Source organism: Theropithecus gelada, chromosome 1, assembly GCF_003255815.1.
Source record: "Theropithecus gelada isolate Dixy chromosome 1, Tgel_1.0, whole genome shotgun sequence".
In the NCBI taxonomy this organism is placed as follows: domain Eukaryota; kingdom Metazoa; phylum Chordata; class Mammalia; order Primates; family Cercopithecidae; genus Theropithecus; species Theropithecus gelada.
Window position 1 is genome coordinate 160457654 of NC_037668.1, and position 27658 is coordinate 160485311.

The 27658-nt window shown below is 43.1% G+C and overlaps 1 protein-coding gene across 2 annotated transcripts in view; it reads left to right on the top strand.

Annotated features, from left to right (window-relative positions):
• Window positions 1-26207, top strand: part of DSTYK (dual serine/threonine and tyrosine protein kinase) — a 67796-nt gene extending 41589 nt beyond the window's left edge. The window contains exons 3-13 of one of the 2 annotated variants that reach the window (XM_025355676.1): window positions 2510-3179; window positions 7792-8024; window positions 8735-8818; window positions 9528-9704; window positions 10327-10456; window positions 11436-11592; window positions 12046-12178; window positions 14340-14453; window positions 20955-21069; window positions 23402-23536; window positions 24000-26207. In XM_025355676.1, coding sequence (XP_025211461.1) covers window positions 2510-3179; window positions 7792-8024; window positions 8735-8818; window positions 9528-9704; window positions 10327-10456; window positions 11436-11592; window positions 12046-12178; window positions 14340-14453; window positions 20955-21069; window positions 23402-23536; window positions 24000-24187 — 2136 coding nt within the window. In that variant the 3' untranslated portion in view covers window positions 24188-26207. The remainder of the gene's footprint in view (window positions 1-2509; window positions 3180-7791; window positions 8025-8734; window positions 8819-9527; window positions 9705-10326; window positions 10457-11435; window positions 11593-12045; window positions 12179-14339; window positions 14454-20954; window positions 21070-23401; window positions 23537-23999) is intronic. The other variant, XM_025355687.1, reaches the window with a different exon arrangement.
• The last annotated feature ends 1451 nt before the right edge of the window (window positions 26208-27658 follow it).

Genomic DNA, 27658 nt, shown 5'->3' on the forward strand with positions numbered 1-27658 from the left:
GCACCACTGCACTCCAGGCTGGGCAACAGCACGAGACCTTGTCTCAAACAAACAAACAAACAAACAAAAACTTATCAAAAAGACCTACTGCTCATGCTGGGTGTGGTGGCTCACACCTGTAATCCCAGCACTTTGGGAGTCTGAGGCAGGTGGATCAGTTGAGGTCAGCAGTTCAAGACCAGCCTGGCCAACATGGTGAAACCCCATCTCTACTAAAAACACAAAAATTAGCCTGGCGTGGTGGTGTGTGCCTGTAATCCCAGCTACTTGGGAGGCTGAGGCAGGAGAATCGCTTGAACCCAGGAGGCAGAGGTTGCAGTGAGCCGAGATCGTGCCATTGCACTCCAGTATGGGCGACAGACTGAGACTCCGTCTCAATCACTCAATCAATAAACCTACTGCTAAAATAGGGTAAGAAATAAAAACAGTATATTGATCTGAAAGAAACAAAATTGTGTATCTTTTAGAGTTCAAATAAAGTAAATATTCAACATCTGATAACTGTTAAGGGCACAAACTTGAGCATATTTGTGTTGAGTTCTTTTATAACTCTAAAATATGCTAGAATTCTGTGGAGGATTGATTCTGAGTTTGCAGACCCTTGAAGACATCAGGAGTCTATGTACCTACAATGGTAATATATTAATATGTGTGAGTCCCTAGTTAACAGTTTACACCTGGAATGCCAGGCAAACTAGACAATGTCAGAGACACAGAGGAACAACCTATGCAATGGATTGAAATGCAGTAGATGGACATACGCTCTTGTGTGTTTGGAACCTTCATGGGAAAGAAGTAGAACACAAAGTGGAAAGTGCAGACTAGGCAAAGGACCTGTGGAAGGTTTGTTCCTAAACCTCAAAGATCATTCTTTTTTTTTTTTTTAAATTGAGACAGAGTCTTGGTTTGTCGCCCAAGCTGGAGTGCAGTGGGGTGATCTCAGCTCACTGCAACCTCTGCCTCCCGGGTTCAAGCTGTTCTCCTGCCTCAGTCTCTGGAGTAGCTGGGACTACAGGTGCCTACCACCACACCCAGCTAATTTTTGTATTTTTAGTAGAGATGGGGTTTTGCCATGTTGGCAGGGCTGATCTCAAACTCCTGACCTCAAGCGATCCCCCTGCCTTGGCCTCCCAAAGGGCTGGGATTACAGGTGTGAGCCACTGTGCCCGGCCTCAAGATCATTCTCGAAACTCACTTTAGCAACTTGGGTATTTCAGTTAGGATTAGGTTCAATTGTGTGTAACAGATCATCAAAAAAACAAAACAAAAAAACCAAAACTCAGGAACTTAAAGGTAGAGTTTTTGGGTGTTTGTTTTTTTGCCTTACATAAAAGAAGTCTGAAGCTAGGTAACTGAGAGCTGGTGTGGCAGTTCTGTGATCACCAGAGACCTAGGCTCCCTCTTTCTTTTGGTGTCATCATCTTTAGTGCTGGCTTCCACCCTCAGGTTTGTGTTAGGGCTGCTGAGTGATGACTGCTGTTCTAGCTGTCACATCTGTGCTCCAAGCAGGAAAAAGGACAAGGCCAAAGGGCATATTTCCTGGTAGAATCCACCCCCTGTACACTAAAGGGCTTTCCTGGAAACCCCACCCACTTATTGGACACCCCTATCTGTAAAGGACATTGCCTTCCCCTATAACATGGAGACTAGATATTGGATAGGCAAACCTTGGTCTCTGCCTTACCAAGTGATCATATTCCTAAAGGTATTACTTAGACTTAGGTGGCTAAGACTTTGGGATACCTACAGACTCAGAATAGGACAGTAATAGTGTTTGGTGAACCTGGCTTTTAGTTTCCTACTTAATTGATTGATTCAACAGTATTTAGGACTTACCACATGCTAGGCACTGGAGCTACAAAGGTAAGCAAAATAGACCCAGTCCCTGCCCTCAAAGAGTTTACAGACCGATGGGGGAAAGAAGAGCTTTAAATAAGTGGATTATAAATATGTTGAACCTTAAGAAAAGGGAAGTGAAGTGTGCTTGGTTGGGACTGTGTGATAGGAAAGGCTCTATAAGGATATGTCATAACATATACATCGAGACTTAAAGGATGCTTAGGAGTTAGCCAGGTCAGAATGGCAGAGATGGAGGCATCAGAGGAGAGCAAGAGGGGGAGGAGTGCGCCAGGTCGACTCACTCCCAGTCTCATAGATTCCATTGCAATTCCTTTTTCTTCCATTATTTGTCTTAATTTTTCATCAGAGGGAATCGGTGGGAATGTCTAAGCAATAAAGGAAGGCAGAGACCAAAATTTTTTTTTAATCTGATGGCAAAAGGGGTTGCCATCCTTTCTACTTCTTTGTTTTTTCACTCTCTCTAGATGAGTGCCTGCCTTCATAGGCTGCACCAGGGAGTGTTGGTAACTGAGGAAGGAGGTGGATCAATGGCTGGGGTACCGAAGTATTGTTCCACTGTAGATCAGGATTTTGGTCTCAGTGTGGGACTTTGGGGAGGCAAGTATTGGTTCTGACCTAAGGTGCTGATATGACCCCCTTCCCCTTCCAGGAAGTAGACGTTGTGGTAGCACCATGCCAAGGCCTCCGGCCCACAGTGGATGTTCTGGGTGACTTGGTGAATGATTTCTTGCCTGTGATAACCTATGCACTCCACAAAGATGAACTCTCTGAGAGGGATGAGCAAGAGCTTCAGGAAATCCGAAAGTATTTCTCCTTTCCTGTATTCTTTTTCAAAGTGTCGAAACTGGGCTCAGAGATAACAGACTCCTCAACCAGGAGAACGGAGAGTGAAAGATCACTGCTTTATCGCCAGCTAATTGACCTGGGCTATCTGAGCAGCAGTCACTGGAACTGCGGGACTCCTGGCCAGGATACTAAAGCTCAGAGCGTATTGGTAGAACAGAGTGAAAAGCTGAGACACTTGAGCACATTTTCTCACCAGGTGTTACAGACTCGCCTGGTGGACGCAGCCAAGGCCCTGAACCTGGTGCATTGCCACTGCCTTGACATCTTTATTAACCAGGCATTTGACATGCAGCGGGACCTGCAGATCACTCCCAAACGTCTGGAATATACTCGAAAAAAGGAGAATGAGTTGTACGAATCATTGATGAATATTGCCAACCGAAAGCAGGAGGAAATGAAGGATATGATTGTTGAGACACTTAATACCATGAAGGAGGAACTTCTGGATGATGCTGCTAACATGGAGTTTAAAGGTAGGTCCCAGAGAGCTTGCTGGGGTGCTGGCATGCAAAGAGTCTCTAACCATTTTCTAGCCGGAAATTAAGAACGTTAATTCTTCAGGTTGAAGGAATCTCAGGGTAACTTCATGCACCCCACTGTTACCAGCAGGAGCCCACTATTTAGCCAAGGTGGCCTCTCTTGCTCTCAAAGATCATCGTGGAAGATTCCACCCTCATTCCTTCCCAAGAACATTAGCTCAACTTTTGGTAAATTCATCCTAATAGTTCCCTCATCTCCACTTTCTGCCTGTACCCCCTCAACTCCTAATGGAGCTGGAGAAGAGCTGCTTGGAGAATGTTAGTAAATTGTGCTTTAACCTTTGCTCCTGCAGTATAGCTCATGCCTCTTTATTGGTTCTTTTTGTCTCATGGTCTCATTTCCTTTCAGGCTGCTTCTGAAGCCCAAATCAGGAGGATTTCCCAAAGTTGTGATTTTAGCCTTTTGATAGTCCTATTCTTCACAAATGGCAACTAACAAAATTGGGTGAAAGTGATTGGTCAGGTCTTTGGGTGTCTGAGATGCTGCTGATTTTGTATACTGACTTCTGTATAAACCTCCTTGCAAGATTAAAATGATGGTTTACAGATTACCCTTTAGAGTCTCAGTTGTGGGTATCCTAATCCCTTGGGAGGCTTTCTGAAAATACAGATGCTCAAGACCACTAAAGATCACTGCAGACTTACTCAGGATTTCTGACATGGGACCCAGCATCAGTTTTTTTTGTTTTTTTTTTTTTTGAGACGCAGTCTCGCTCTGTTGCTCAGGCTGGAGTGCAGCAGTGCGATCTCGGTTCACTGCAACCTCCACCTCCTGGGTTCAAGCAATTCCCCTGCCTCAGCCTCCCAAGTAACTGGGATTACAGGCATGCACCACTATGCCTGGCTAAATTTTTTTTGTATTTTAGTAGAGACAGGGTTTCATCATGTTGGCCAGGACAGTCTTGATCTCTTGACCTCGTAATCCGCCCACCTTGGCCTCCCAAAGTGTTGGGTGTCGTGAGCCACCACGCCTGGCTGTGATTAATCTTCTTGCATATTCGATACCTACCTGTGCTTTTCTATTCTGTCTCCTTAAGTCTAACTGAACTATTGTTATCTAACTGATCTCCCTGACTTCTTTCTCCAGTTCACCTTTACTGGCTCCCTACTTCTACAGACTAAGTTTAACTCCTGCACCTAGTATTAAAGACCTCCCAAAGCCTAGCCCTTACCGACTTTTCCAGTCTTATTTCCTCACTGTGCACTTTCCTGTATTTTCTATGTCAATTGGTCTTAACTTCTTTCTGTCCTCCGTACGCTCCCTTTACTTTTTCTTTGATAACACCCTGCCTTAAACCTGGAATGTCTTTGATTTGTCTGTGAACTTCCAGATCCTACCTACCCATCAGGGCCTGTCTCCCAAATGCCATTTTTCATGAAGTCTTCTTTAATTTTCTCCTTCTTATTTTTTATTTTTTATTTTTGGGACAGCTTCTTGCTCTGCCATCCAGACTGGAGTGCAGTAGTGCAGTCGTGGCTCACTGCAGCCTCAATCTCCTGGGCTTAAACAATCCTCCTGCCTCAGCCCCCTGCATACCTGGGACTACAGGCACATGCCACCACACCAGCTAATTTTTTATATTTTTTTAAAGACAGGAGTTTCACCATGTTGGCCAAGTTGGTCTTGAACTCCTGGGCTCAAGCAATCCTCCCACCTCAGCCTCCCAAAAGGTGCTGGGATTATAGGCATGAGCCACCACACCTAGCCCTGCTTTAATTTTCTTAGCTAATAACAATTGCAGTCATTTGAAATCCCATAGCATTCCATCTGTAACTTATTTCTGGCATATTTCACTTTCTGTCTTTTATTATAGTTATTTATATACTGCTGACTACTTCCTAAAATCCTAGAGTTGAAGGAGGATAGGATCTGGGTCTTATTCATCATCACATTCCTTGCAGCAAATAACACAGACTCTTTTATACAGTACATATTTGGAGAATCAATGAGTGTGTGAATGATGGTATCTAGTTTAAGTTACACTTATAAATACAAAGGAAGTATGGTTGACTTTAGCAAGCATAGGTTGCCTGATTTCTTATAGTCATTCTAAAGATGAACGGAGATACCTCTTTGGTGAATTCCCCACTACAGAGAGGAGTTGTTGAGAAGTGTTACTTGCAGTGGAAATCTTAGGAAGTCTTCTTAATATTTGATTAAAGACAACAAAGCATCACTGCCAGCATCATGTTACACAGAATGAAGGGAGGTCAGGACAGCTAGGTTGGGCAGACAGTAAAGTATTCGATTGTTCTTACTGCTTTCTGGGTATCCTTGAAACAATAAGAAGATTTAGAAGCAAGCTAGCACATATCCTATGGAGCCAGATTTTTTTTTTTTTTTTTTCTGCAGAGACGAGGTCTTGCTATATTGCCCAGGCCTGTAGCGATCCTCCCACCTCAGCCCCCACAAAGTGCTAGGATTATAGGTATAAGCCATCACGCCCAACGTGGAGCCAGATTACTATTACTGTTTGTTTTTAAATAAAGACAATGCATATGTGCTAGGTATCTTGATATTCACACTTTATAAAATTTATTTTGAAGATAAAACCTATATGTATGGTACTTAATTCAGAGTTATAAAGACACCATCCCCCAGCCACCCAGTTCTTCTCCATATGTTCTTCTGCACTTGTCTTTTTCATTTAGTATGTGTCTTAGAGGGCATTCTATAAATATTCATACAAATTTGTCTTCTTCTAATGGATATGCCTGAATTTATTGAACTATTCTCTCATTGATGGACATTTAAGCTGTTTGTTTTTGTTTTTTAATTTTTTTTTTTTTTTTGATAGAAGGTCTTGTTCTGTCGCCCAGGCTGGAGTGCGGAGGCCTAATCTAGTCTCACTGCAACCTCCGCCTCCCGGATTCAAGGAATCCTCCCACCTCAGCCTCCCTAGTAGCTGGGTCTAAAGGTGTGCGCCACTACACTCGGCTAATTTTTGTATTTTTAGTAGAGACAGGGTTTCACCATGTTGGCCAGGCTTATCTGTTTATTTTTTATTTTTTATTTTCTCTTCCGCTAATACAAACTGTACTGCATTAATCATCATTGTACATTGTACATATATGTCTTGGGACTTGTAAGGGTGTATTTCAACAAAAAGAATTCCTAGAAGCAAAATAATTAGATCAAAGGATATGTAGATTTTTCTTGGTTGGTTGAACATTTTAATAGATGTTGCCAAATTTCCTCTGAAGAAGTGGCACCAATTTAAATTTCCACCGGTAGACATGAGAGTGCCTTCTTAGGAGCACATCTTTTTTACAAGTAGTTTGGCTTCTCTTAAACTCTTCTGTCTTCTGATTTACAATATTAATAGATGTTCTAATCCTAAGAGATAGTGTAGCATGGTGGGGACAATTGAGTTTTACTTTTTATTTATCTAGTAATTGATTAGAATAAAATTCCTGGCCGGGCGCAGTGGCACACGCCTGTAATCTCAGCACTTTGGGAGGCCAAGGTGAGCAGATCACCTGAGGTCAGGAGTTCAAGACCAGCCTGGCCAACATGGTGAAACCCCCATCTCTACTAAAAATACAAAACTTAGCCGGGCGTGGTGGTGGGCATCTGTAATCCCAGGTACTTGGGAGGCTAAGGCACAAGAATCACTTGAACCCAGGAGGCGGAGATTGCAGTGAGCCGAGATCGTGCCACTGCACTCCAGCCTGGGCGATAAAGCTAAACTCAGTCTCAAAACAACAAAACAAAACATAGAATAAAATTCCCGACTCTTGGATTTTTCTCATTAATATGCTAGGGAGTGTGAAATTTTGCAGAGATCATAGGATTTGGAATGAGCACTGGGTTCAAATGCTGACTGTATTACTTCCTAACTAACTGTACTATCCCCTTCCCATGTCTACTTTGTTCTCTCTTTGAGGCTGTTTCTTGATCTATAATAACCATCTAACAAAGTTATTGTGAAGGTGAAATTAGATTACATGTGTAAAATCCTTATTTTAGTGCCTTTCAAATAGTTTGCACTTATAAATGTTGTTCCTCCCTTCCTATAAATGTGACGTAAAAGCTAACAAAACCCACAGTCTCATTCTAGACTTAATTGCTTCTTTTTTTTTTTTTTTTTTTGAGACAAGGTCTCACTCCCATCACCCAGGCTGGAGTGCAGTGGCACAATCACAGCTTATTGTAGCCTCTACCTCCTAGGTTCAAGCTATCCTCCCGCCTGCCTCATCTTTTTACTTTTTGTAGAGATGAGGTCTCACTGTGTTACCCAAGCCCATCTTGAACTCCTGGGCTCAAGCAATCCTCCTGCCTCGGCCTCCCAAAGTGCTGGAATTATAGGCATGAGTCACTGCACCTGGCCTTAATTGCTTCTTCTCAGGATCTTAGCTGGCTTAAGTAGTTGAGGGTTATGTGACCCCTGATCATTGTGAGAGTCAGACTTCATCAACGAGTCATGTCTTTTTGCAGCCATCATCATCACGGTAGTTCCATGATTCCAATTTGGGAGATGAGTTTATTTGGTGTGTCTGCCCCTTCTTCCTCACAACTCATTAGCTTATTTCTCTGCCTCCATAGATGTCATTGTCCCTGAGAATGGAGAACCAGTGGGCACCAGAGAGATCAAATGCTGCATCCGACAGATCCAGGAACTCATCATCTCCCGACTAAATCAGGCAGTGGCTAATAAGCTGATCAGCTCAGTGGATTACCTGAGGGAGAGCTTCGTCGGAACCCTGGAACGATGTCTGCAGAGCCTGGAGAAGTCTCAGGATGTCTCAGTTCACATCACCAGTAATTATCTCAAACAGGTAGAAAAAGAATGATTTTTTTAAGACATCGTGTCATAGATAGCACATGAAACAATCTGCACAAACCCACGCTTCAAGTTAGGCAAGAATTTCCCTTTCAGCTTCTTGAGAATCTTGTTTGAATTTTATTTTGTTTTCCTGTCACATGACCACTGCCTGTAGGAGATGTTGGTGAGCTGTAAAATTGCAGTTAAGTTGACGAATATAGGCCAGGCACAGTGACTCATGCCTATGATTCCAGCACTCTGGGAGGCTGAGGCGGGTGGATCACCTGAGGTTGGGAGTTCGAGACCAACCTGACCAACATGGAGAAACCCCATCTCTACTAAAAAAAACAAAATTAGCCCAGCATGGCGGTGCATGCCTGTAATCCCAGCTACTTGGGAGCTGAGGCAGGAGGATTGCTTGAACCTGGGAGGCAGAGGTTTCGCTGAGCAAGATCGCGCCATTGCACTCCAGCCTGGGTGACAAAAGTGAAACTCTGTCTTTGAAAAAAAAAAAAAAGTTGATGAATATAAAGATGAGGGAGAAGGGGCTAGATAGTTAGTCACAAAATAAATAATCAGCTTAAGTTGACTCTGCATATATATTGAGGGATAAATTTGGAAACCCTGAGTCTGGACTGTATTCTTGAAATAAATATCATTTATTGCATTTTTGAAATAGCCACAGTACTGAGGGCATGTTTTCTTTGGTGGTGTCTCTTTCAGATCTTAAATGCTGCCTATCATGTTGAAGTCACGTTTCACTCAGGGTCGTCAGTTACAAGGATGCTGTGGGAGCAAATCAAGCAGGTAGGGATTATTACTTAGAGCAAGATTTCTAAGCCCCTAGTTGGCTCAGATGAATCCTAGTGATCCCAATAGGAAACAGATATCTAGGATCTTCTGTTAAGGCAGGATGGCCATTTGTTCTGGTTTGTCTGCCTGGGAGAATTCTGATTTATGCCTATTCTCAAATAATTATTAACATTGTTACCTTGAACTCTCAGAAGTTTTGGGTTTAAATGATTTTTATGTTGGGTGTTCTTTGTGAACAATGGAAAAATAGAAAAAAAAGATAAATGATATTTCATGGAGCCGCAAGACTCTACCACACTAGCTTCTTCATATTTCTTTTTCCCAGCCTAAATCTTTTCTCAGAACTAGGCTTTGTTGTTGCCGGAGGCTGTGAATGTGGTTTCTGTTCTGGAATTTGATCTGGCTCTTATGTAGAGTTATTTACTGACTTCAGAAAGATTATCAGGCACTCCCTGGCACTGAATGTAATATATTGAGGGTTTGTGAGCATGTAAACTAGGCCTGGTGTTCTTTGATGCTTTCTTTGGGCTAGGACCTGATTTTGAGGTAGATGGAATTGGAAAGGCACTTTAGACTTCATATGGCTCCCATCTTATGAGCCTGCTCCTATTGAATGGGTAACCCAGAAAAGGAAGGACACTGGATCTTTGTAGTGGTTCTTGTCTCTCATTCTTCGGTGATCTCGCTGTCCTCATCCTGGTAGATCATCCAGCGCATCACATGGGTGAGCCCACCTGCCATCACTCTGGAATGGAAGAGGAAGGTGGCCCAGGAAGCCATTGAGAGCCTCAGCGCCTCCAAATTGGCCAAGAGCATTTGCAGCCAATTCCGGACTCGGCTCAATAGTTCCCACGAGGCTTTTGCAGCCTCTTTGCGGCAGGTTGGTATGTAGGAAAGGAGCTATAACTGGATCAAGCAGAGAAGAGCCTCATCCAGATGGGAATATTTTGCTCTCTGTTCTTCGTGTGTATATGTGTGTGTGTGTGTGTGTGTGTGTGTGTATAAATCATCAGTATTTTTTCTTTCTAGCCTATTACGTTATAGGAAGTTTTTTCAATAAATTTTTCATGTGGATATTTTCCTAACTCTAGGGAGAATGGAGTGAGCTCAGTTAATTTCTCCCCATTTCACTGAGTGAGGCAAGAAAATACGAGTAGGAATTTTATATGTTTATATAGTATTTTAGCTAAGAACAAATGACAGAAGGTGATGACTTTCCAACTTCTATGTTATTTCATAAATGTTTGACATCTGATTGTCTGCTGGCGGGGGAGTGGGTGTGTCCAGGCACAGAGTGGATAGATGTGAGTATGCATCCAGGAGGAAAAGTTATTATTTATTGAGTCTACTCTGTGCCAGTCTCTGTGCTAAACATGTTACATGTATCTTGTTTAATTCTCACAATTATCTATATGAGGTAGATATCATTATCCCTGTATAACAGGTGAGGAAGTTGAAGCTAGGGACTTAAGTCATATGTACTTTTTCTGTTTCCCTCCCAGCTAGAAGCTGGCCACTCAGGCCGGTTAGAGAAAACTGAAGATCTATGGCTGAAGGTTCGGAAAGATCATGCCCCCCGCCTGGCCCGCCTTTCTCTGGAAAGCCGTTCTTTACAGGACGTCTTGCTTCATCGTGAGTCTGGTTTTCAAATAAACTGGAGGATGGTTCAGGATACCTGACATTCTTATGTCCAACGTCAGAGAATCCCAGTGTCTAAAGCTGCTTCTTTGCAAAACTGCCTAAACTCTTACTGATGGTTTTGAATTCCTAAAGTCTCATCCTGCTATTTATATAGTTCAAATAACATGACCAGGCCAGGTGTGGTGACTCACACCTGTAATCTTAGCATTTTGGGAGGCTGAGATTGGTGGATTGCCTGAGCTCAGAAGTTCAAGACCAGCCTGGGCAATATGGCAAGACCCCGTATCTACTAAAAATACAAAAATTAGCTGGGCGTGGTGGCACTTGCCTGTAACCCCAGCTACTCGGGAGGCTGAGGCAGAAGAATCACTTGAACCCAGGAGGTACAGGTTGTAATGAGCCAAGATCATACCACTGCACTGCAGCCTGGGTGACAGAGCAAGACTCTGTCTCCAAAAAAAAAAAAAAAGAAACCACTACATAACCAAAGTTTATTTGAATTAAACCAGTTAGATTACTTTCTACTGGGTTAGAATGACACCAGAATTTTATCCCTGGGCATGATTACAGCTTCCTGACCCTAAAGGCAGGTTCACAGTGAAGAATGTTACAGGGCCGGCATGGTGGCTTGTGGTGTAATCCCAATACTTTGGGAAGCCACACTGGGTGGATCGCTTGAGCCCAGGAGTTTGGGACCACCCTGGACAACATGGCAAAACCACGTCTCTACCAAAACTACAAAAATTAGCCATGCATGGTGGCGCATGCCTGTAATCCCAACTACTTGGGAGCCTGAGGCAGAATAATCGCTTGAACCCAGGAGCCAGAGGTTGCAGTGAGCAGAGATCATGCCACTGCACTCCTGCTGGGTGACAGAACAAGACTCTGTCTCAAAAAAAAAAGAATCTTACAGAGGTTGCCCACCAAGTTCCCATCCCTCCTGCCTTATCTCTGTCTCTGTACCTTATAGGTAAACCTAAACTGGGACAGGAACTGGGCCGGGGCCAGTATGGTGTGGTGTACCTGTGTGACAACTGGGGAGGACACTTCCCTTGTGCCCTCAAATCAGTTGTCCCTCCAGATGAGAAGCACTGGAATGATCTGGCTTTGGAATTTCACTACATGAGGTGGGTCCTGGTCTCATTCATCTCTACAAGAAAGATCCAGAGGAGAATCTAGAAGCCTGGTTTAGATTTTGTACCAAGAGCTACAGCATGGCCTCTCTGTATTTAGGTTTCTGTGTCTAACAGACATGTGCTCCCTTTCAGGCCTTTACTGTCTTTGCTTGCTCTTTCCCCACCATCCTAATTTCTCAGACTCATCATTCCATTTAACTTTTCTTCTTTAGTCCTTAAGCCTTATCAGTTTTTAGAATCCAGGATTCTTCATCCTTGTTGAAGAGGCCATGCTCTGTCTGCACTAAGGGCTCTGTCTACACTGAGGGCTCCATCTGCACTGAGGGCCATTACCTCTGGACCTGTCCTAAGCATGGTCTGGAAATTCTTGTCTCCTACATTCTGGCATGGCATGCAGGATTAGAGCCCAAGTCTTGTAGCCCAGACCTCTCTTCTTCCCACCAGGTCTCTGCCGAAGCATGAGCGATTGGTGGATCTCCATGGTTCAGTCATTGACTACAACTATGGTGGTGGCTCCAGCATTGCTGTGCTCCTCATTATGGAGCGGCTACACCGGGATCTCTACACAGGGCTGAAGGTAAGGAGAGAGCAAGATCCAGCTGGCAGCCAAATCCACAGGTTCCTTTCTGGCCTCTCATCCTCTCCTGTTTATTCAGAGCTTTTAGCTTTCATCAGAGACTGTTGGAGTAATTAGGCTTTATTTCACTTATTTCCAAAAACCCTTAAAGATTTCTCAGCTGGGCATGATGGCTCACGCCTGTAATCCCAGCACTTGGGGAGGCAAGGTGGGAGGATCACTTGAGTCCAGGAGTTTGAGACCAGTCTGGGCAACAGAGGGAGACCTCATCTCTATAAAAAATTTAAAAGTTAGCTGAGTGTGGTGGCTCATACCTGTAGTCCCAGCTACTCGAGGGGACTGAGGTAGGAGGATCCCTTGCACTTAGGAGGTCAAGACTGCAATGAGCTATGATCATGCCACTGCACCCTAGCCTGGGTGACAGAGCAAGACCCTGTCTCTAAAAATAAAAATAAATTTAAAGATTTCTCAGAACCTATTTTCACCCCATTATATACCCAGAATATTGCCATTCACCACTCGGACCCCTGTGGTGGTAGTAAAAATCTAAACTCCTTAGAAGAGCAGTACAGCTTCCTGTAACTCTGCTCTTCTTTCTCACTTTTGCTGTAAGAGGATAAAGCTAGTTTTTGTTGTTTAGTCAATGGATATTTATTAGTGACTGCTTTGTACAAGGTCCAGCATTAAGCATCATTAGAGGATATCAGAAGGTATAATTGATAGGCGCTATTAAGAGAATTGTAGTCAGTGACCATTTCAGGAAGACGTGGAGTTTGAGTTTGACAAATATACCACGATGGGTAGAATTTGGGCAGTTGGAAGGAAGAGGCCATAGCAGGGGGAAGGGACAGCTTAATGCCTAGAGCATTCGAAGGCTGGTAAGGACACTGGGCACATTGGAGCAGCTGGTTCGTTTTGGGAATCAGGAGACATAATGTGCAAAGAGATGTTGGGAACAAATTACATAAGACCCAAAATGTTAAGAATTTCCATAGAATTCAAATTCTGTTATAGACTATGAGAAGCTACTGAAGGATTTTATTTGAGTGAAGGTGAAACCCTCAGTTGGATGTTGAGTTGCCCTTATCTAAACCACCAAGAGAGAATTAGAGAGGTTTCTTTTGTCTGTTCCCTACATAGGAGCTGAGTAGAAGGAGAGAAAAGCTGACCTCAGAGTCTCTGAGTAGATCCCTTCTCACAGATTCCTCTTGGACCAATTTATATGGAGGCTTCCAGAAGTAGGGCAGAGGAAACCTTAGAAATGCTTCCCGGAGTCTTGAGGAATCAATATGATGAAGAAAATGACTCTCCAAGCAGCTTTCCCTCCTCATTTCAGAGGAGTTAAGCATTGTCTGATGCATCTCCACAAGTGAACTAGAGAATGTCCTTTGAACTTTTGAATGAGTGATGTGACATTTTCCAGTATTCAGGAGACCCTGAATTGAAGTAATATGAGTGACTTTGGTATTTGAATCCATAAAACCAAACCTGGGCTAACCAGGCCTGTAAAGCAATGGAAGTAAATCTTCCTAAGGGACCTAGAAATAGTCACTTTGAGCCTCAAGGAGAGTTCCAGAATTTGTTCAAATGTTAGAAATGAGCTCATGCCTTAGTTGTTTGGTTCTATCTGCTAGTCACATTTGAGGTTATCCATTTGGCTTAACTGCAGCCTGCAAGGGATTTTATCTGGCTTTGTCTCCTTTACAGCTTGCTCTTCTTTACTTTTCTTCTACCTCCCTCTCCTAACTGCTTTTTTCTCCCCCCACCTGTTTTTTTTTTTTTTTTGAGACAGAGTCTTGCTCTGTCACCCAGGCTGGAGTGCAGTGGCACCATCTCAGCTCACTGCAACCTCTGCCTCCTGGGTTCAAGTGATTCTCCTGCCTCAGCCTCCCAAGTAGCTGGGATTACAGGCACCTGCCACCACATCCAGCTAATTCTTTTTTGTGTTTTTAGTAGAGACAGGATTTCACCATGTTTGCCAGGCTGGTCTCGAAATTCCTGACCTTGGCCTTCGTAAGTGCTGGGGTTATAAGTATGAGCCACTGTGCCTGGCTCTTCCCCCTTTTAAAAATGCACTTTTCTGTCCTCATGTGCCCAAGCATAGTCAGTTGAATCGAGGAGTTGCCTTATCATGACAAGCAAGCTCTTTTGTCTCCCCAAGGCTGGGCTGACCCTGGAGACACGTTTGCAGATAGCACTAGACGTGGTGGAAGGAATCCGCTTCCTGCACAGCCAGGGACTTGTCCATCGTGATATCAAACTGAAAAATGTGCTGGTAAGTAAGAGCTGTTTCCCCAAGATTATACTCTACCTCTGTGGCTGAGTGATTTTGGAGGGTACCTGTAAATGTAAGTTAGATCCCAAGAAAAGTCCTCACAGAAAGTGTATTAGTCCATTCTCACACAGCTAGTAAAGACATACCCAAGACTGGGTAATTTATAAAGGAAAGAGGTTTAATTGACTCACAGTTCCACAGGGCTGGAGAAGCCTCAGGGAATTTACAGTTATGGCAGAAGGGGAAGTAAACACATTCTTCTTCACATGGCAGCAACACGAAGAAGTAGTGAACAAAGGAGGGTAAAGCCCCTTACAGAACCATCAGATCTCGTTAGAACTCACTATCATGAGAAAAGCATGAGGGTGACTGCCCCTGTGATTAAATTACTTCTCACTGGGTCCCTCCCACAACACATGGGGATTATGGGAACTACAATTCAGGATGAGATTTGGGTGGGGACACAGCCAAACCATATCATTCTGCCCCTGGCCCCTCCCAGATCTCATGTCCTTGCATTTCAAAACACAATCATGCCTTCTCAACAGTTGTCCAAAGTCTTAACTCATTCTAGTATTAACCCAAAAGTCCAAGTCCAAAGTTTTATCTGAGACAAGGCAAGTCCCTTCCACCCATGAGCCTATAAAATCAAAAGCAAGTTAGTTACTTTCTACATACTATGAGGGTACAGGCATTGGATAAATACACCCATTCCAAATGGGAGAAATTGGCCAAAACAAAGGTGCTACAGGCCCATGCAAGTCTGAAATCCAATAGGGTAGTCATTAAATCCTGAAATTCCAAAATGATCTTCTTTGACTCCATGTCTCACATTCAGGGCACGCTGATGCAAGAGGTGGTCTCCTATGGCATTGGGCATCTTCACACCTGTGGCTTTGCAGGGTACAGCCCACTTCCTGGCTGCTTTCATGGGCTGGCGTTGAGTGTCTGTGGCTTTTCTAGGCACATGGTGCAAGTTGTGTATGGATCTACCATTCTGGGTTGTGGAAGACAGTGGCCTTCTTCTCACAGTTCCACTAGGCAGTGTCCCAGTAGGGACTTTCTGTGGGGGTTCCAACCCCACATATCCCTTCTGCACAGCCCTAACGGAGGTTCTCCATGGGGGCTTCACCCCTGCAGCAAACTTCTGCCTGGATATCCAGGCATTTTCATACATCCTCTGAAATCCAGGTGGAGATTCCCAAACCTCAACTCTTGATTTCTATGCACCTACAGGCCCAACACCACATGTAAGCTGCCAAGATTTGGGGCTTACACCCTCTGAAGCAATGGCCTGAGCTATGTGTTGGCCCCTTTTAGCCACAACTGGAACTGAAGCAGCTGGGATGCAGGGCACCATGTCCCAAGGCTGCATAGAGCAGGGGGCCCTGGGTCCAGCTCACAGAACCATTTTTCCCTCCTAGACCTCCAGGAGTCATAGGAGGGCCTGCTGTGAAGGTCTCTGACATGCCCTGGAGAAATTTTCCCCATTGTCTTGCTGGTTAACATTTGGCTCCTCATTACTTACGAAAATGTCTGTAGCGGGCTTGAATTTCTCCCCGGAAAATAGGTTTTCTTTTCTTTCTTTCTTTTTTCTGAGATGGAGTCTTGCTCTGTTGCCCAGGCTAGAGTGCAATGGCGCTATCTCAACTCACTGTAACCTCCACCTCCCAGGTTCAAGCAATTCTCCTGCCTCAGCCTCCCAAGTAGCTGGAATTACAGGCACTTGCCATCACGCTGGGCTAATTTTTGTATTTTTAGTAGAGACAGGGTTTTGCCATATTGGTCAGGCTGGTCTCCAACTCCTGACCTCAAGTGATCCGTCCACCTTGGCCTCCCAAAGTGCTGGGATTATAGGTGTGAGCCACTGTGCCCAGCCAGAAAATAGGTTTTCTTTTCTATGACATTGTTAGACTGCAAATTTTTCAAACTTTTATGCTCTGCCTCCTCTTCAACACTTTGCTGCTTAGAAATTTCTTCTGGGGTGGGCATGGTGGCTCACACCTGTAATCCCAGCACTTTGGGAGACCGAGGTGGGTGGATCACCTGAGGTCAGGAGTTTGAAGCAGCCTGGCCAACATGGTAAAACCCCATCTCTACTAAAAATAAAAAATTAGCCGGGTGTGGCACACACCTGTAGTCCCAGCTACTTGGGAGGCTGAGGCAGGAGAATTGCTTGAACCTGGGAGGTGGAGGTTGCAGTGAGCTGAGATTGCGCCACTACACTCCAGCCTGGGTGACAGAGCAAGACTCTGTCTCTAAATAAATAAATAAATAAATAAATAAATAAATAAATAAATAAATAAATAAATTTCTTCCACCAGATACCCTAAGTCATCTCTCTGAAGTTCAAAGTTCCACAGATCTCTAGGGCAGGGGTAAAATGCTTCCAGTCTCCTTGCATAGCAATAGTGACCTTTATTCCAGTTCCCAACAAGTTCCTCATTTCCATCTGAGACCACCTTACCCTGGACGTCATTGTCCATATCACTATCAGCATTTTGGTCAAAGCCATTCAACAAGTCTCTAGGAAGTTCCAAACTTTCTCACATTTTCCTGTCTTCTTCTGAGCCCTCCAAACTGTTCCAGCCTCTGCCTGTTACCCAGTTCCAAAGTCACTTCCACAATTTCATGTATCCTTACAGCAGCAGCCCACTCTTGGTACCAATTTACTGTGTTAGTCCATTCTCATGCTGCTAATAAAGACATACCCGAGACTAGGTAACTTATAAAGGAAAGAAGGTTAATTGACTCACAGTTCCGCAGGGCTGAAGAGGCCTCAGGAAGCTTACAATCATGGTGGAAGGAGAAGCAAACATGTCCTTCTTCACATAGTGGCAGCAAGGAGAAGTGCCGATCAAAAGGGGGAAAAGCCCCTTACCTCCCATCAGGTCCCTCCCATGACACACAGGGATTATGGGAGTTAGCAATTCAAGATGAAATTTGGATGGGGACAAACTGTATCAGAAAGTAGTAGAGTTAACAGCATGGTGAAAGATGGTATGTGAGATTTAAAGCTTAGGGAGGAGTTTTATCATAGACTCAGCTGATACTGTGTAAGGTTTTTTCCCCCTACACTGTTTTGAAAAATATTAAACTTATGGAAGAGGGGTACAATGAAGACCCATATACCCTTCACCCAAATTCATATTCTCTTTTCTCCAAAATGTGCACTCTCTCTTTCTCTCTATACATGCACACACACACACACACACACACACACACACGTGTGTATACTTTTTTGCTGAGCTATATGAAATTCAGTTACAAGGGCAGGCACAGTGGCTCATGCCTGTAATCCGAGCACTTTGGGAGGCCGAGGTGGGTGAATCACCTGAGGTCAGGAGTTCGAGACCAGCCTGGCCAACATGATAAAACCCTGTTTCTACCAAAAATACAAAAAAAAAAAAAAAAAAATTAGCCAGGCATGGTGGTGCATACCTGTAGTCCCAGCTACTGAGGAGGTTGAGGCAGGAGAATCACTTGATTCCGGGAGGCAGAGCTTGCAGTGAGCCAAGATTGTGCCCTGCACTCCAGCCTGGTGACAGAGTGAGACCCTGCCACAAAAAAAAAAAAAAAAAGTAACAGAAAACACTTTATTCCTAAGTACTTCGTCATGTATCTCCTAAGAAAAAGGATATCATTCTATATAATCAAAGTGTCATTATTATACCCAAGGAATTTAACATTGATACAATACTATTATTTAATATGTAATCTATAGTAACATTTTTCAGTTGTCCCAAATATGTTTAGTTGCCCTAAATATGGTATGTTTGTTTGTTTGATACAGGATCCAATCCAGGAAATATATAGTATATTTTGTTGTCATGTTTCTGTAGTCTCCTTTAATCTAGAATAGTCTTTCTGCCTTTGAGGAGTCTGGGCCTTGTTATTGCTTAAGGTTTAGTCAGAGATGTAGGATGAAGACTGAGATGGGTAAATGTACCTTAAATGGTGAGATGGTCATGAACTCACTAGTCCTGTAATTTGAATTGTAAAGAATCTTTTGATCTATTCCTCTTGAAAGTATACTGGCATGTCATTCAGTTGTTTCTGGCCATACTTAAATGATGTATGAAGATGACAGCAATTTAGGGGAAGGGAACTGTCTCCCTAAAATTGACAACCGAAACCTAAAGGCTGATCAATAGCCAAATTAGACAGACTTATTCTCTTCAACCTTTAGGAAAGGAAACTACAGGGACTTTAGGAAACTCTCCTCGGCTGACCAGAGGACCTCAACTTTCTGCTCTGGGGTCAGGAGGAGAGTCAGGCGCTGAAGTGTTTCCCTGGTGTCCTTCCATGGACCTGTACTTCCTCATTCTTCCAGGGTTTTTTAGGACCTTCATATGTACCAGGCACTGTGCTAAGCACTGGGGATATAAAGATGAAAACGGCAATCCCTGCCCTCATGTTGTTCATAGTATGGGGAAGAAGACAGTACAGGTTGAGTATTCCTAATCGAAAAATTACAAATCCAAAATGCTCCATGATCCGAAACTTTCTGAGCACTGACATGACCCTCAAAGAGAATGCTCACTGGAGCATTTTGGATTTTTAATTAGAGGTGTTGAATCAGCAAGTATAATGGATATATTCCAAAATCTAGAAAAAAAAAATGAAATTCAAAACACTTCTGGTTCCAAGCCTTTCAGATAAGGGATACTCAACCTGTAATGGAATGAACCTGGAGACAGGAAGGTTGGCGGCAGGATTTATGAAGTACAGTCATGCACTGCATAATGACATTTTGGTCAGTGAGACCACATATACAATGTAGTCCCATAAGATTATAATGGACTGGCTAGGTGTGGTGGATCACGCCTGTAATCCCAGCACTTAGGGAGGCCGAGGCAGGCGGATCACCTGAGGTCGGGAGTTTGAGACCAACCTGACCAACATGGAGAAACCCTGTCTATACTAAAAATACAAAATTAGCTGGGCGTGGTGGCGCATGCCTGTAATCCCAGCTACTTGGGAGGCTGAGGCAGGAGAATAGCTTGAACCCGGGAGGCAGAGATTGCAGTGAGCCGAGATCATGCCATTGCACTGCAGCCTGGGCATCAAGAGCGAAACTCCGTCTCAAAAAACAAAAATAAACAAAAAAGATTATAATGGACTAAAAAATTCCTATTGCCTAGTGATGACATAGCTGTTGTAATGTTGCAGCACAGTGCAATATACTTGTGCTGATGCTTGTGTAAACCTACTGATATAAAAGAATAGCACAATTATGTACAGTATATATTTGATAATAAACAGCTATGTTACTGGTTTATATATTTACTGTACTATGCTTTTTATCTTTTTAAACCTTTTAGATACTCTAAAAAGTATAGTACAGTAAATATATAAACCAGTAAGGATAGCCTCGGGCAGGACCTTAGGACGAACTCCAGAAGAAGGTGTTGCTATCATAGGAAGTGACAGCTCCATGTGTGTTATTGTCCATGAAGACCTTCCAGTGGGACAGGATGTGGAAGTGGAAGACAGTGATATAGCTGATCTTGACCCCATGCAGGCCTAGGCTAATATGTCTGTGTTTTAGTTCTTAGCAAAAAAGTTTTAAAAGCTAGGAGAAAAAAAAAAAAGAAAGCCTATAACCAGCCTAGACAACAGAGAAAGACCCCATCTCTACTAAAAATCAAAAAATTAGCCCGACATGATGGCATACAACCAACATAGTCTTTGCTGGTCAGGAAGCCGAGGTAGGAAAATCCCTTGAGCCCAGAAGTTCAAGGCTCCCTTGAGCTGTGATCGTGCCACTGCACTCCAGCCTGGACGACAGAGCACAACCCTGTCTCTTAAAAAAAAATATATATATATATATATTTGTACAGCTATACAATGTGTGTTGTAAGCTAAGTGTTTATTGCAAGAGTCAAAAAGCTTAAAAAATTAAAAAGTTTATAAAGTAAAATTACAGTAAGTAGAGGTTGATTTATTGAAGAAAAACTTTTAAAAATAAATATAGTGTAGCCTAAATATACAGTGTTTATAAAGCCTACAGTAGTGTACAGTAATGTCCTAGGCCTTCACATTCACTCACCACTCACTCACTGACTCACCCAGAGCAACTTCCACTTCTGCAAGCTCCATTCATTATAAATGCCCTCTACAGGTATACCATTTTTTATTTTTTATACCATATTCTTACTGTACCTTTTCTTGGTTTAAGTATGTTTAGATACACAAATACCGTTGTGTTACAGTTGCCTATGGTATTCAGTACAGTAACACACTGTACAGGTTTGTAGCCTAGTAGCAAAAGACCATACTATTAATATGTAGCCTAGGTGTGTAGCAAGTATACCATCTAGGTTTGTGTAAGCACAGTTTGGTGTTTGTACAAGGACAAAATCACCTGACCACTCATTTTTCAGAGCATAATCCTGTCCAGTGACACTACTTTGAGGTACCTACCTTTGAGCTTGGGTATGCAGCACTGCTGTGTGCAGGATCAGAAACAAGGTGACTCTTGCCCTGCTTTGTTGGCAGCTGGATAAGCAGAACCGTGCCAAGATCACTGACTTAGGATTCTGCAAGCCAGAGGCCATGATGTCAGGCAGCATTGTGGGGACACCAATCCATATGGCCCCTGAACTTTTCACAGGTAAGGCTGGAGGGCAGGCAGTGGGTCTGGGCAGGGTGTATTACTTTAATCCTGAGTGCTACCCCTTGAGCTCGTTTCCACAATCACTACTGGCAGGTCTGGCACAGGCAAGGGAGAAACCAGATCAGGGGAGACCTACCTAAGGCAAGTAGCAGGGAAAGTGAAGAGGTAGAGGAGTAAGAAAGAAAAAGTACAAATGGGAATCACCATTTGGACATCTCTCTGGGTTATTCGTGCCATAATTGCCATAATCAGCCAATTATTTAATCATAAAGTATTGATTGAATAACTCCTGTGTGATAGGAGTTGTCCTCTATCATTAAAGAACTTACAGTTGACATACAGATATATTGAGAGGTAAAATAGGAAGCAGTATAACACAACGTATGATTAAGTGCTAAATTAAGTGCTATATGATGTACTGTTGGTGTTTAGAGAAGAAATAAATGAAGTTGGAAATGTTTATTGGTTTTGTGATGAAGGTGAGATTTTGAGTAGAACTTGAGTCAGATCTGGGAAATTGGTAGGTGGGAAGGGAACTCATTTATTAAGTATATACCTTGAGTTAAGCAGTATGGGTAGGTTTTTCATATATTTTGTTTAGTTCTGTGATGATGATGGATTTTTATGTCCATTCAATGGATAAAGTTGAGACCAGACTGATGAAGAAACCTAATCCCAAAAACATTGAGCTAAAAGGTAATGGACCTGTGATTTAAGTCTAGGACTTTCTATCTCCATAGTACAACCCTGTAGCATAAAGGAGAGAAAATTCTGGAGGCTAAAGAAGGGGAAATGAAGAAAATCACAGAATAGAAATAAGCATGACAGGAAAGAAATCCATTTGGGGAACAGTAGCAAACAAGGTTGGAGATAAAATACATTGAGCTTGAAATTCCCACAGAAGAATCAAGGCTTGTTTGTGCAAGACTTAAGGAGCTACTGAGCTTTTGAGTAGGAGACAAAGGAAAATGTTGATGAAGATGAGCTTTAGCAACAGTAGGTAAAGATGATTTGGGAGGAACCAAGGTAAGACCAGATAGCTGGTCTTCTATGGTTGCCTCCATGATTAAGCTGGTGTTAGTGCGAAAACAAACAAATGTGAGAAATTTAGATTAATTCAGAGGAAGAGTGAACAAGATTTTGGTGCTAACTTGATATGGTTAGTGAACAGAAAAGAATGACTAAAAGATGACTGCAAGGTTTTGAGCCCAAGTGATGGGAATGATTGTTCCATTGCCAGCAAAGATGGAAAGGTAGTCATTAGTATTGGTAAGAGTTAAAATTAGCAATATATTTAAATTTCTTTCATTTAATGTATGAGTCTTCCCCCAGCCCTTCACTGGGTGATACATGTAAGGATTAGGTGTTAGTGAGACAGCTGTAGTAGTATTCAACATCTGAACTAAGTAGACAGTCTTCATTTTTCTTTCTGTAGATTTACTTAACAAAAAAAAAAAAAAAAAAATTTCGGCCAGGCACGGTGGTTCACGCCTGTAATCCCAGCACTTTGGGAGGCCAAGGCGGGTGGATCACTGAGGTCAGGAGTTCAAGACCAGCCTGACCAACATGGAGAAACCCCGTCTCTACTAAAAATACAAAATTAGCCGGGTGTGGTAGTGCCTGCCTGTAATCCCAACTACTTAGGAGGCTGAGGCAGGAGAATCACTTGAACCCAGGAGGCGGAGGTTGTGGTGAGCTGAGATCGCACTACTGCACTCTAGCCTGGGCAACAAGAGCAAAACTCTGTCTCAAAAAAAAAAAAAAAGAAGAAACTTTCTAATCCCACTACTGTTACTCTATTTTGGTTACTTCATACTTAAATTTCTTTTATTGTTTCTATTGCAGTCCACCCTATTGCTGTCAGAATCATCTTTCTAAAATATTATATTCTTCATGTCACCTCCTACTCTAAAACATAAATGACTTCCTGCTGCCCACTAAATCCAGACTCTTCTACCTGACTTTAAAAATTATTATATTCTGGTTTCAACATCCCTACCCACCTGTATTTCCAACTTTATTTCCTTAATTTTTTGTGATTAATCTTTTTGACTGTCCTAGCAGAATGACAGGCCTTATTTGCCTTCTCCTTTGTCAAGTTCTAGGCTTGGCTCTCTTCATATTGAGCTGTGACCTCCCAATGTCTTACTTGATTGTATTGTAAAATGGGCATTGTAAATGTGCCCTGCCCACCTGGCAGGGTTGTTATTGGGAGATAATAGATGTTAAAAGCTTTGGAAAAAGCCAACCCTCTACTGAGGCAAGATGGTGTGGATGCTGCTGCCTGACTGTCCGCGGCTCATTACGTTTCATCCTTTCTTGCCATCAGGGAAGTACGATAATTCCGTGGATGTCTACGCTTTTGGAATTCTTTTCTGGTATATCTGCTCAGGCTCTGTCAAGCTCCCTGAGGCATTTGAGAGGTGTGCTAGCAAAGACCATCTCTGGAACAATGTGCGGAGGGGTAAGAGCCACAAGTACTACCTTGTCCTAACTCCCCTGGCTAGCGCAGACTGAGCCCAGGCAATGTCACCCAGCCTCCTGTCATCCTATCTGGCCACTCCGTAGCAGGGCCATAGATACATTTAAACTGTCATGAATCCAGAAAACATATTTAAGTCAACCTTTGCTTCTAGTCAACTCTCTGTTGAACTATCTCAAAAAGCCTTTTTAAAAAAAATGTCCAATTCTTCAACTGCATATGCCAGTGTGTTCCAGTTTTTCTTTTCTTTTTCTTTCTTTCTTTTTTTTTAAAAATTATTCTTACTGTTAGGTTCTAACCTAGATGTTTGCAATTGAAGTCAAAACTCCTTGCATTCTTTAGTATTCTGAGCCCCACTGGGAATTCAGCCTTTGAGCTGGTCATGCCTCTTTGTATGTGCTGGGCCCCTCTCACTGTGGTCTTGTTTCCATGCTCCTTTCTCTAGGGGCTCGCCCAGAACGTCTTCCTGTGTTTGATGAGGAGTGCTGGCAGTTGATGGAAGCCTGTTGGGATGGTGACCCCTTGAAGAGGCCTCTCTTGGGCATTGTTCAGCCCATGCTCCAGGGCATCATGGATCGGCTCTGCAAGTCTAATTCTGAGCAGCCAAACAGAGGACTAGATGATTCTACTTGAAAGCAAAGACTTTTCTTTTTCACTCTCTAGTTCTTTCCTTCCCCCTCACCTTTTGGCCACGGGGAGAATTTGACATTTATTCACTATAGGACACACTCCCAAGGGAACTGGTGCTTGCTGGGAATCTTGAAACCTTCCCAGGCAGGGATGACTCCTGGACAGTGAAGAGTTGAATGACTGAGCATATTCAGCAGCTCACTGAAGCGCCAAGCTATTCCTTTAGCAAAAAAGTGTCTAAGATGTGTAAAAGCTGAGGAATGTGATGTTCTGGCCTCACAAATGAAAAAGAGGCAGATGTTACCATTGTCTATTCACTGTATATGCTTCCAAGACAACCAGCAGGACACTGCAGTGGCAATAGTGTTAAAAAGTCTCATTCTCATGATTTTTGGCTCTAGCTAGGAATAGTTTAGTCAGGACTCAGAAAATTTGAACTTAGTTCTGGGATTATGAAAACATGGGGACAAAAACAGTAACTTGTGGATATCTGGTTCCTGCTGTCTGTAGCCAGGGATCTCAGGCTGCAATGGTCAGAAGTCCCAGTGAGGGAGCTAGAAACAGAGCTATCTGTTCCTCATAGTGCCAATGTGTTTACATTTATAGGACCACATATCCCTGGTTTCTGGGGGAGGGTTTCACTGTTACATCACCAAAAGGCCCTGAAAAGATTTAAAAAAAAAAAAAAAAAAAAAAAGAGGCCGGGCTTGGTGGCTCATGCCTGTAATCCCAGCACTTTGGGAGGCTGAGGCGGGTGGATCATAAGGTCCAGAGTTCAAGAGCAGCCTGGCCAACATGGTGAAACCCTGTCTCTACTAAATATACAAAAAATTAGCTGGGCATAGTGATGCATGCCTGTAATCCTAGCTACTAGGGAGTCTGAGGCAGGAGAATTGCTTGAACCTGGGAGGCAGAGGTTGCAGTGAGCTGAGATCGTGCCACTGCACTTCAGCCTGGGCGACAGGGTGAGACTCTGTCTCAAAAAAAAAAAAAGAATGTGTGTGTATATGTATATACGTGTGTGTGTCTATATCTCTATATATAGACATACACACAGAAGTTATTGGATTTAGAGTTACTGCTAACCCCAGAACAGAATCTGTTCTTTTACCTTTGAGTCTTTTCTTTTGCTTACCTCTTTTTATCTCAAAGTGGGAAAGCTCCAGATAACATGGTACATAGGAGTGAGTGTCTGAGCAAAACCAACCCAGTGCGAAGTATTTGGGTGAGACCTGAGAGGTGGGAGATGATTGGAGGCCATGGCCTGTGTACAAACATACTGGAAGAAAACAAGCTTGTTTTTAAAACTTAACATAATCAGAAACTTTTCTTTTTTGTTTCAATCTAACATGTTGACGTTTTTAAAATTTGATCAGTGAGCTTTTTAACCAAGATTTCTCCTGCATTTTGTTCCTTCTTTTTACCTTATTTTAAATATAATCTGTTAGAAGAAAAAAAGAAGCAGACGAAAGAGAAAAACCCTCCTCTGGTAGTTCTGTGTGTGTGCCCCTCACCTGTGTGCTAGTGTCTGGGAAGTTTCCCTGAAAGGTGGGAGGCGGGTGGGTGGTCTTTTGGAGAGTTCCTCATGAAGTGTGCTTGAGGAAAGAAATTCTGATTCTAGGCAGAGGAAGGGAAACAATTTAAATATTGGTGCATCTCAGATGCACTTCTTCAAGCCTTCCTCAACCAAACTGATCCATTAGATTCAGAAAAACAGGTAGACAAGGAAGTAGACAGTGGAAGGGAGTAGTCTCCCTCCATCTGCCTAATCCCCAATAACTGTGGTCTGGCCCCTGTGTCCAGCCCCAGAGTTTGTAGAACAGGTCCCCAAGTAGGTGTATAAGATGAGTTGCAAATTAGCCGGGCATGGTGGTGCGGGCATGGTGGTGCGCGCCTGTAGTCCCAGCTACTCGGGAGTCTGAGGCAGGAGAATCGCTGGAACCCAGGATGTGGAGATTGTGGTGAGCCGAGATCGCGCCACTGCACTCCAGCCTGGGCAAGAGTGAGACTCCATCTCAAAAAAGAAAAAGAAAAGATGAGTCGCACATTTGCTGCTGGGATTTTCTAGGGTTGTTTATGACAAAATGACCATCTTTTAAATATTAATGGAGTATAAATGGAGTCTATAATGGGTCTTTCATATAACTTTTAACTCTTTAGCTATCCTGGGCTCTGATCATGATACGTTTGAGCATAGTAGCTCCCTAAACTCTTGCAGCCTTTCAGAAACTCCACGTAGTGCTAATAACCTTTTTACCTGCAAATGATAAAGTAACTGACTCAGTGTCTTTGGGCTCTGTAGGCTTTAGCCTTGTTTTGGTAGGATGTTCAGTATATTAGAATTTTTACCACCTATTTAGCTATACTTCAAGTACTCTATTCTCTGCACTAACTCACTTGTCCTTCTGGGAACTATGATGGGGCTTCAAGGGAGTCAGGTGTCAAGAGAGGAGGGGTAAGTACTCTCTACTTGCTGGAAAATCATTGTCTAAGTCTGTTGTGTATGAAATTTTAGGAAAAGTCTTATATAGTTCCCTTTCCAGACTGTCTTCTTTTGAGTCTAGCTATAATCATAAGTCTGTGCTTCCATTATGAAGGTCACATTCCTAGCATTCTTTGGAAGTCTTAGCTCATACTCCCATTCACATATGGGAGGTTAGATTTTTTTCGTCTACCCAGAGTCCCTTTTTAGTTTACCCCACGGCTTAGTCTGCAATCAGATGCCAGTTCTCTAGCAGATTCCCCAACAGTTTTTTCCCCAATGGGGAGGGTGGAAGGGAGGGACTAATGTAAGTAAGGAGATGAGTAGTTGTGTTACAGTTCATTTTCTTAAAAAAAGTATTTTGAGAAAAGGTGCAAAATATTCTTGAAAGTCTCTAGGCCAGCCAAAATCCATATATGGATATTTGGGGATGTTATTTAAATACTCAGCAGGCTGAGTGCAGGTATACGTGTGTATAGTGTGTGTATACTTTGCTTTTGTTTTATAACATTGTCAGCTAATTTTGGCTTCTTTGTTCCTTGGCATCCATTCTTATGATAAGTGATGGAATGCCATGAAACGTACTGTATTGTATATTACTTGGGAGGACACTAGGTTTTCAAAGAAGTCTGGCAGCACTTGGCTTATAGAGGGCCCAGCATGACCAAAGTCCTAAAGATTTTACCTCCCAGCTTTGGTTGTACATGTTCCCAAGTGGTGAGGTGAGATTGTGACTGGAGGAGGAAAAAGGATGACGTGAAAGGATGACCCTTATTGTGTTCTGTCCTTCTAATCAGCATAATTAGGGCAGCTTACCCCTGCATGAAAATGATGACCTGGCCATTTTTAATGGCCAGAGCTTGAAGTCTGGTCTCTCATTTTGTTTCAGAAATGAGGCCTTCCTGCAGAGCAGTCAGGAGAAATGGTGGAGCCTGGGACCCTGGAATGGCTGACCCTGGGCCTAGAGAGCTGATGGCAAGGGCTGTCTGGCA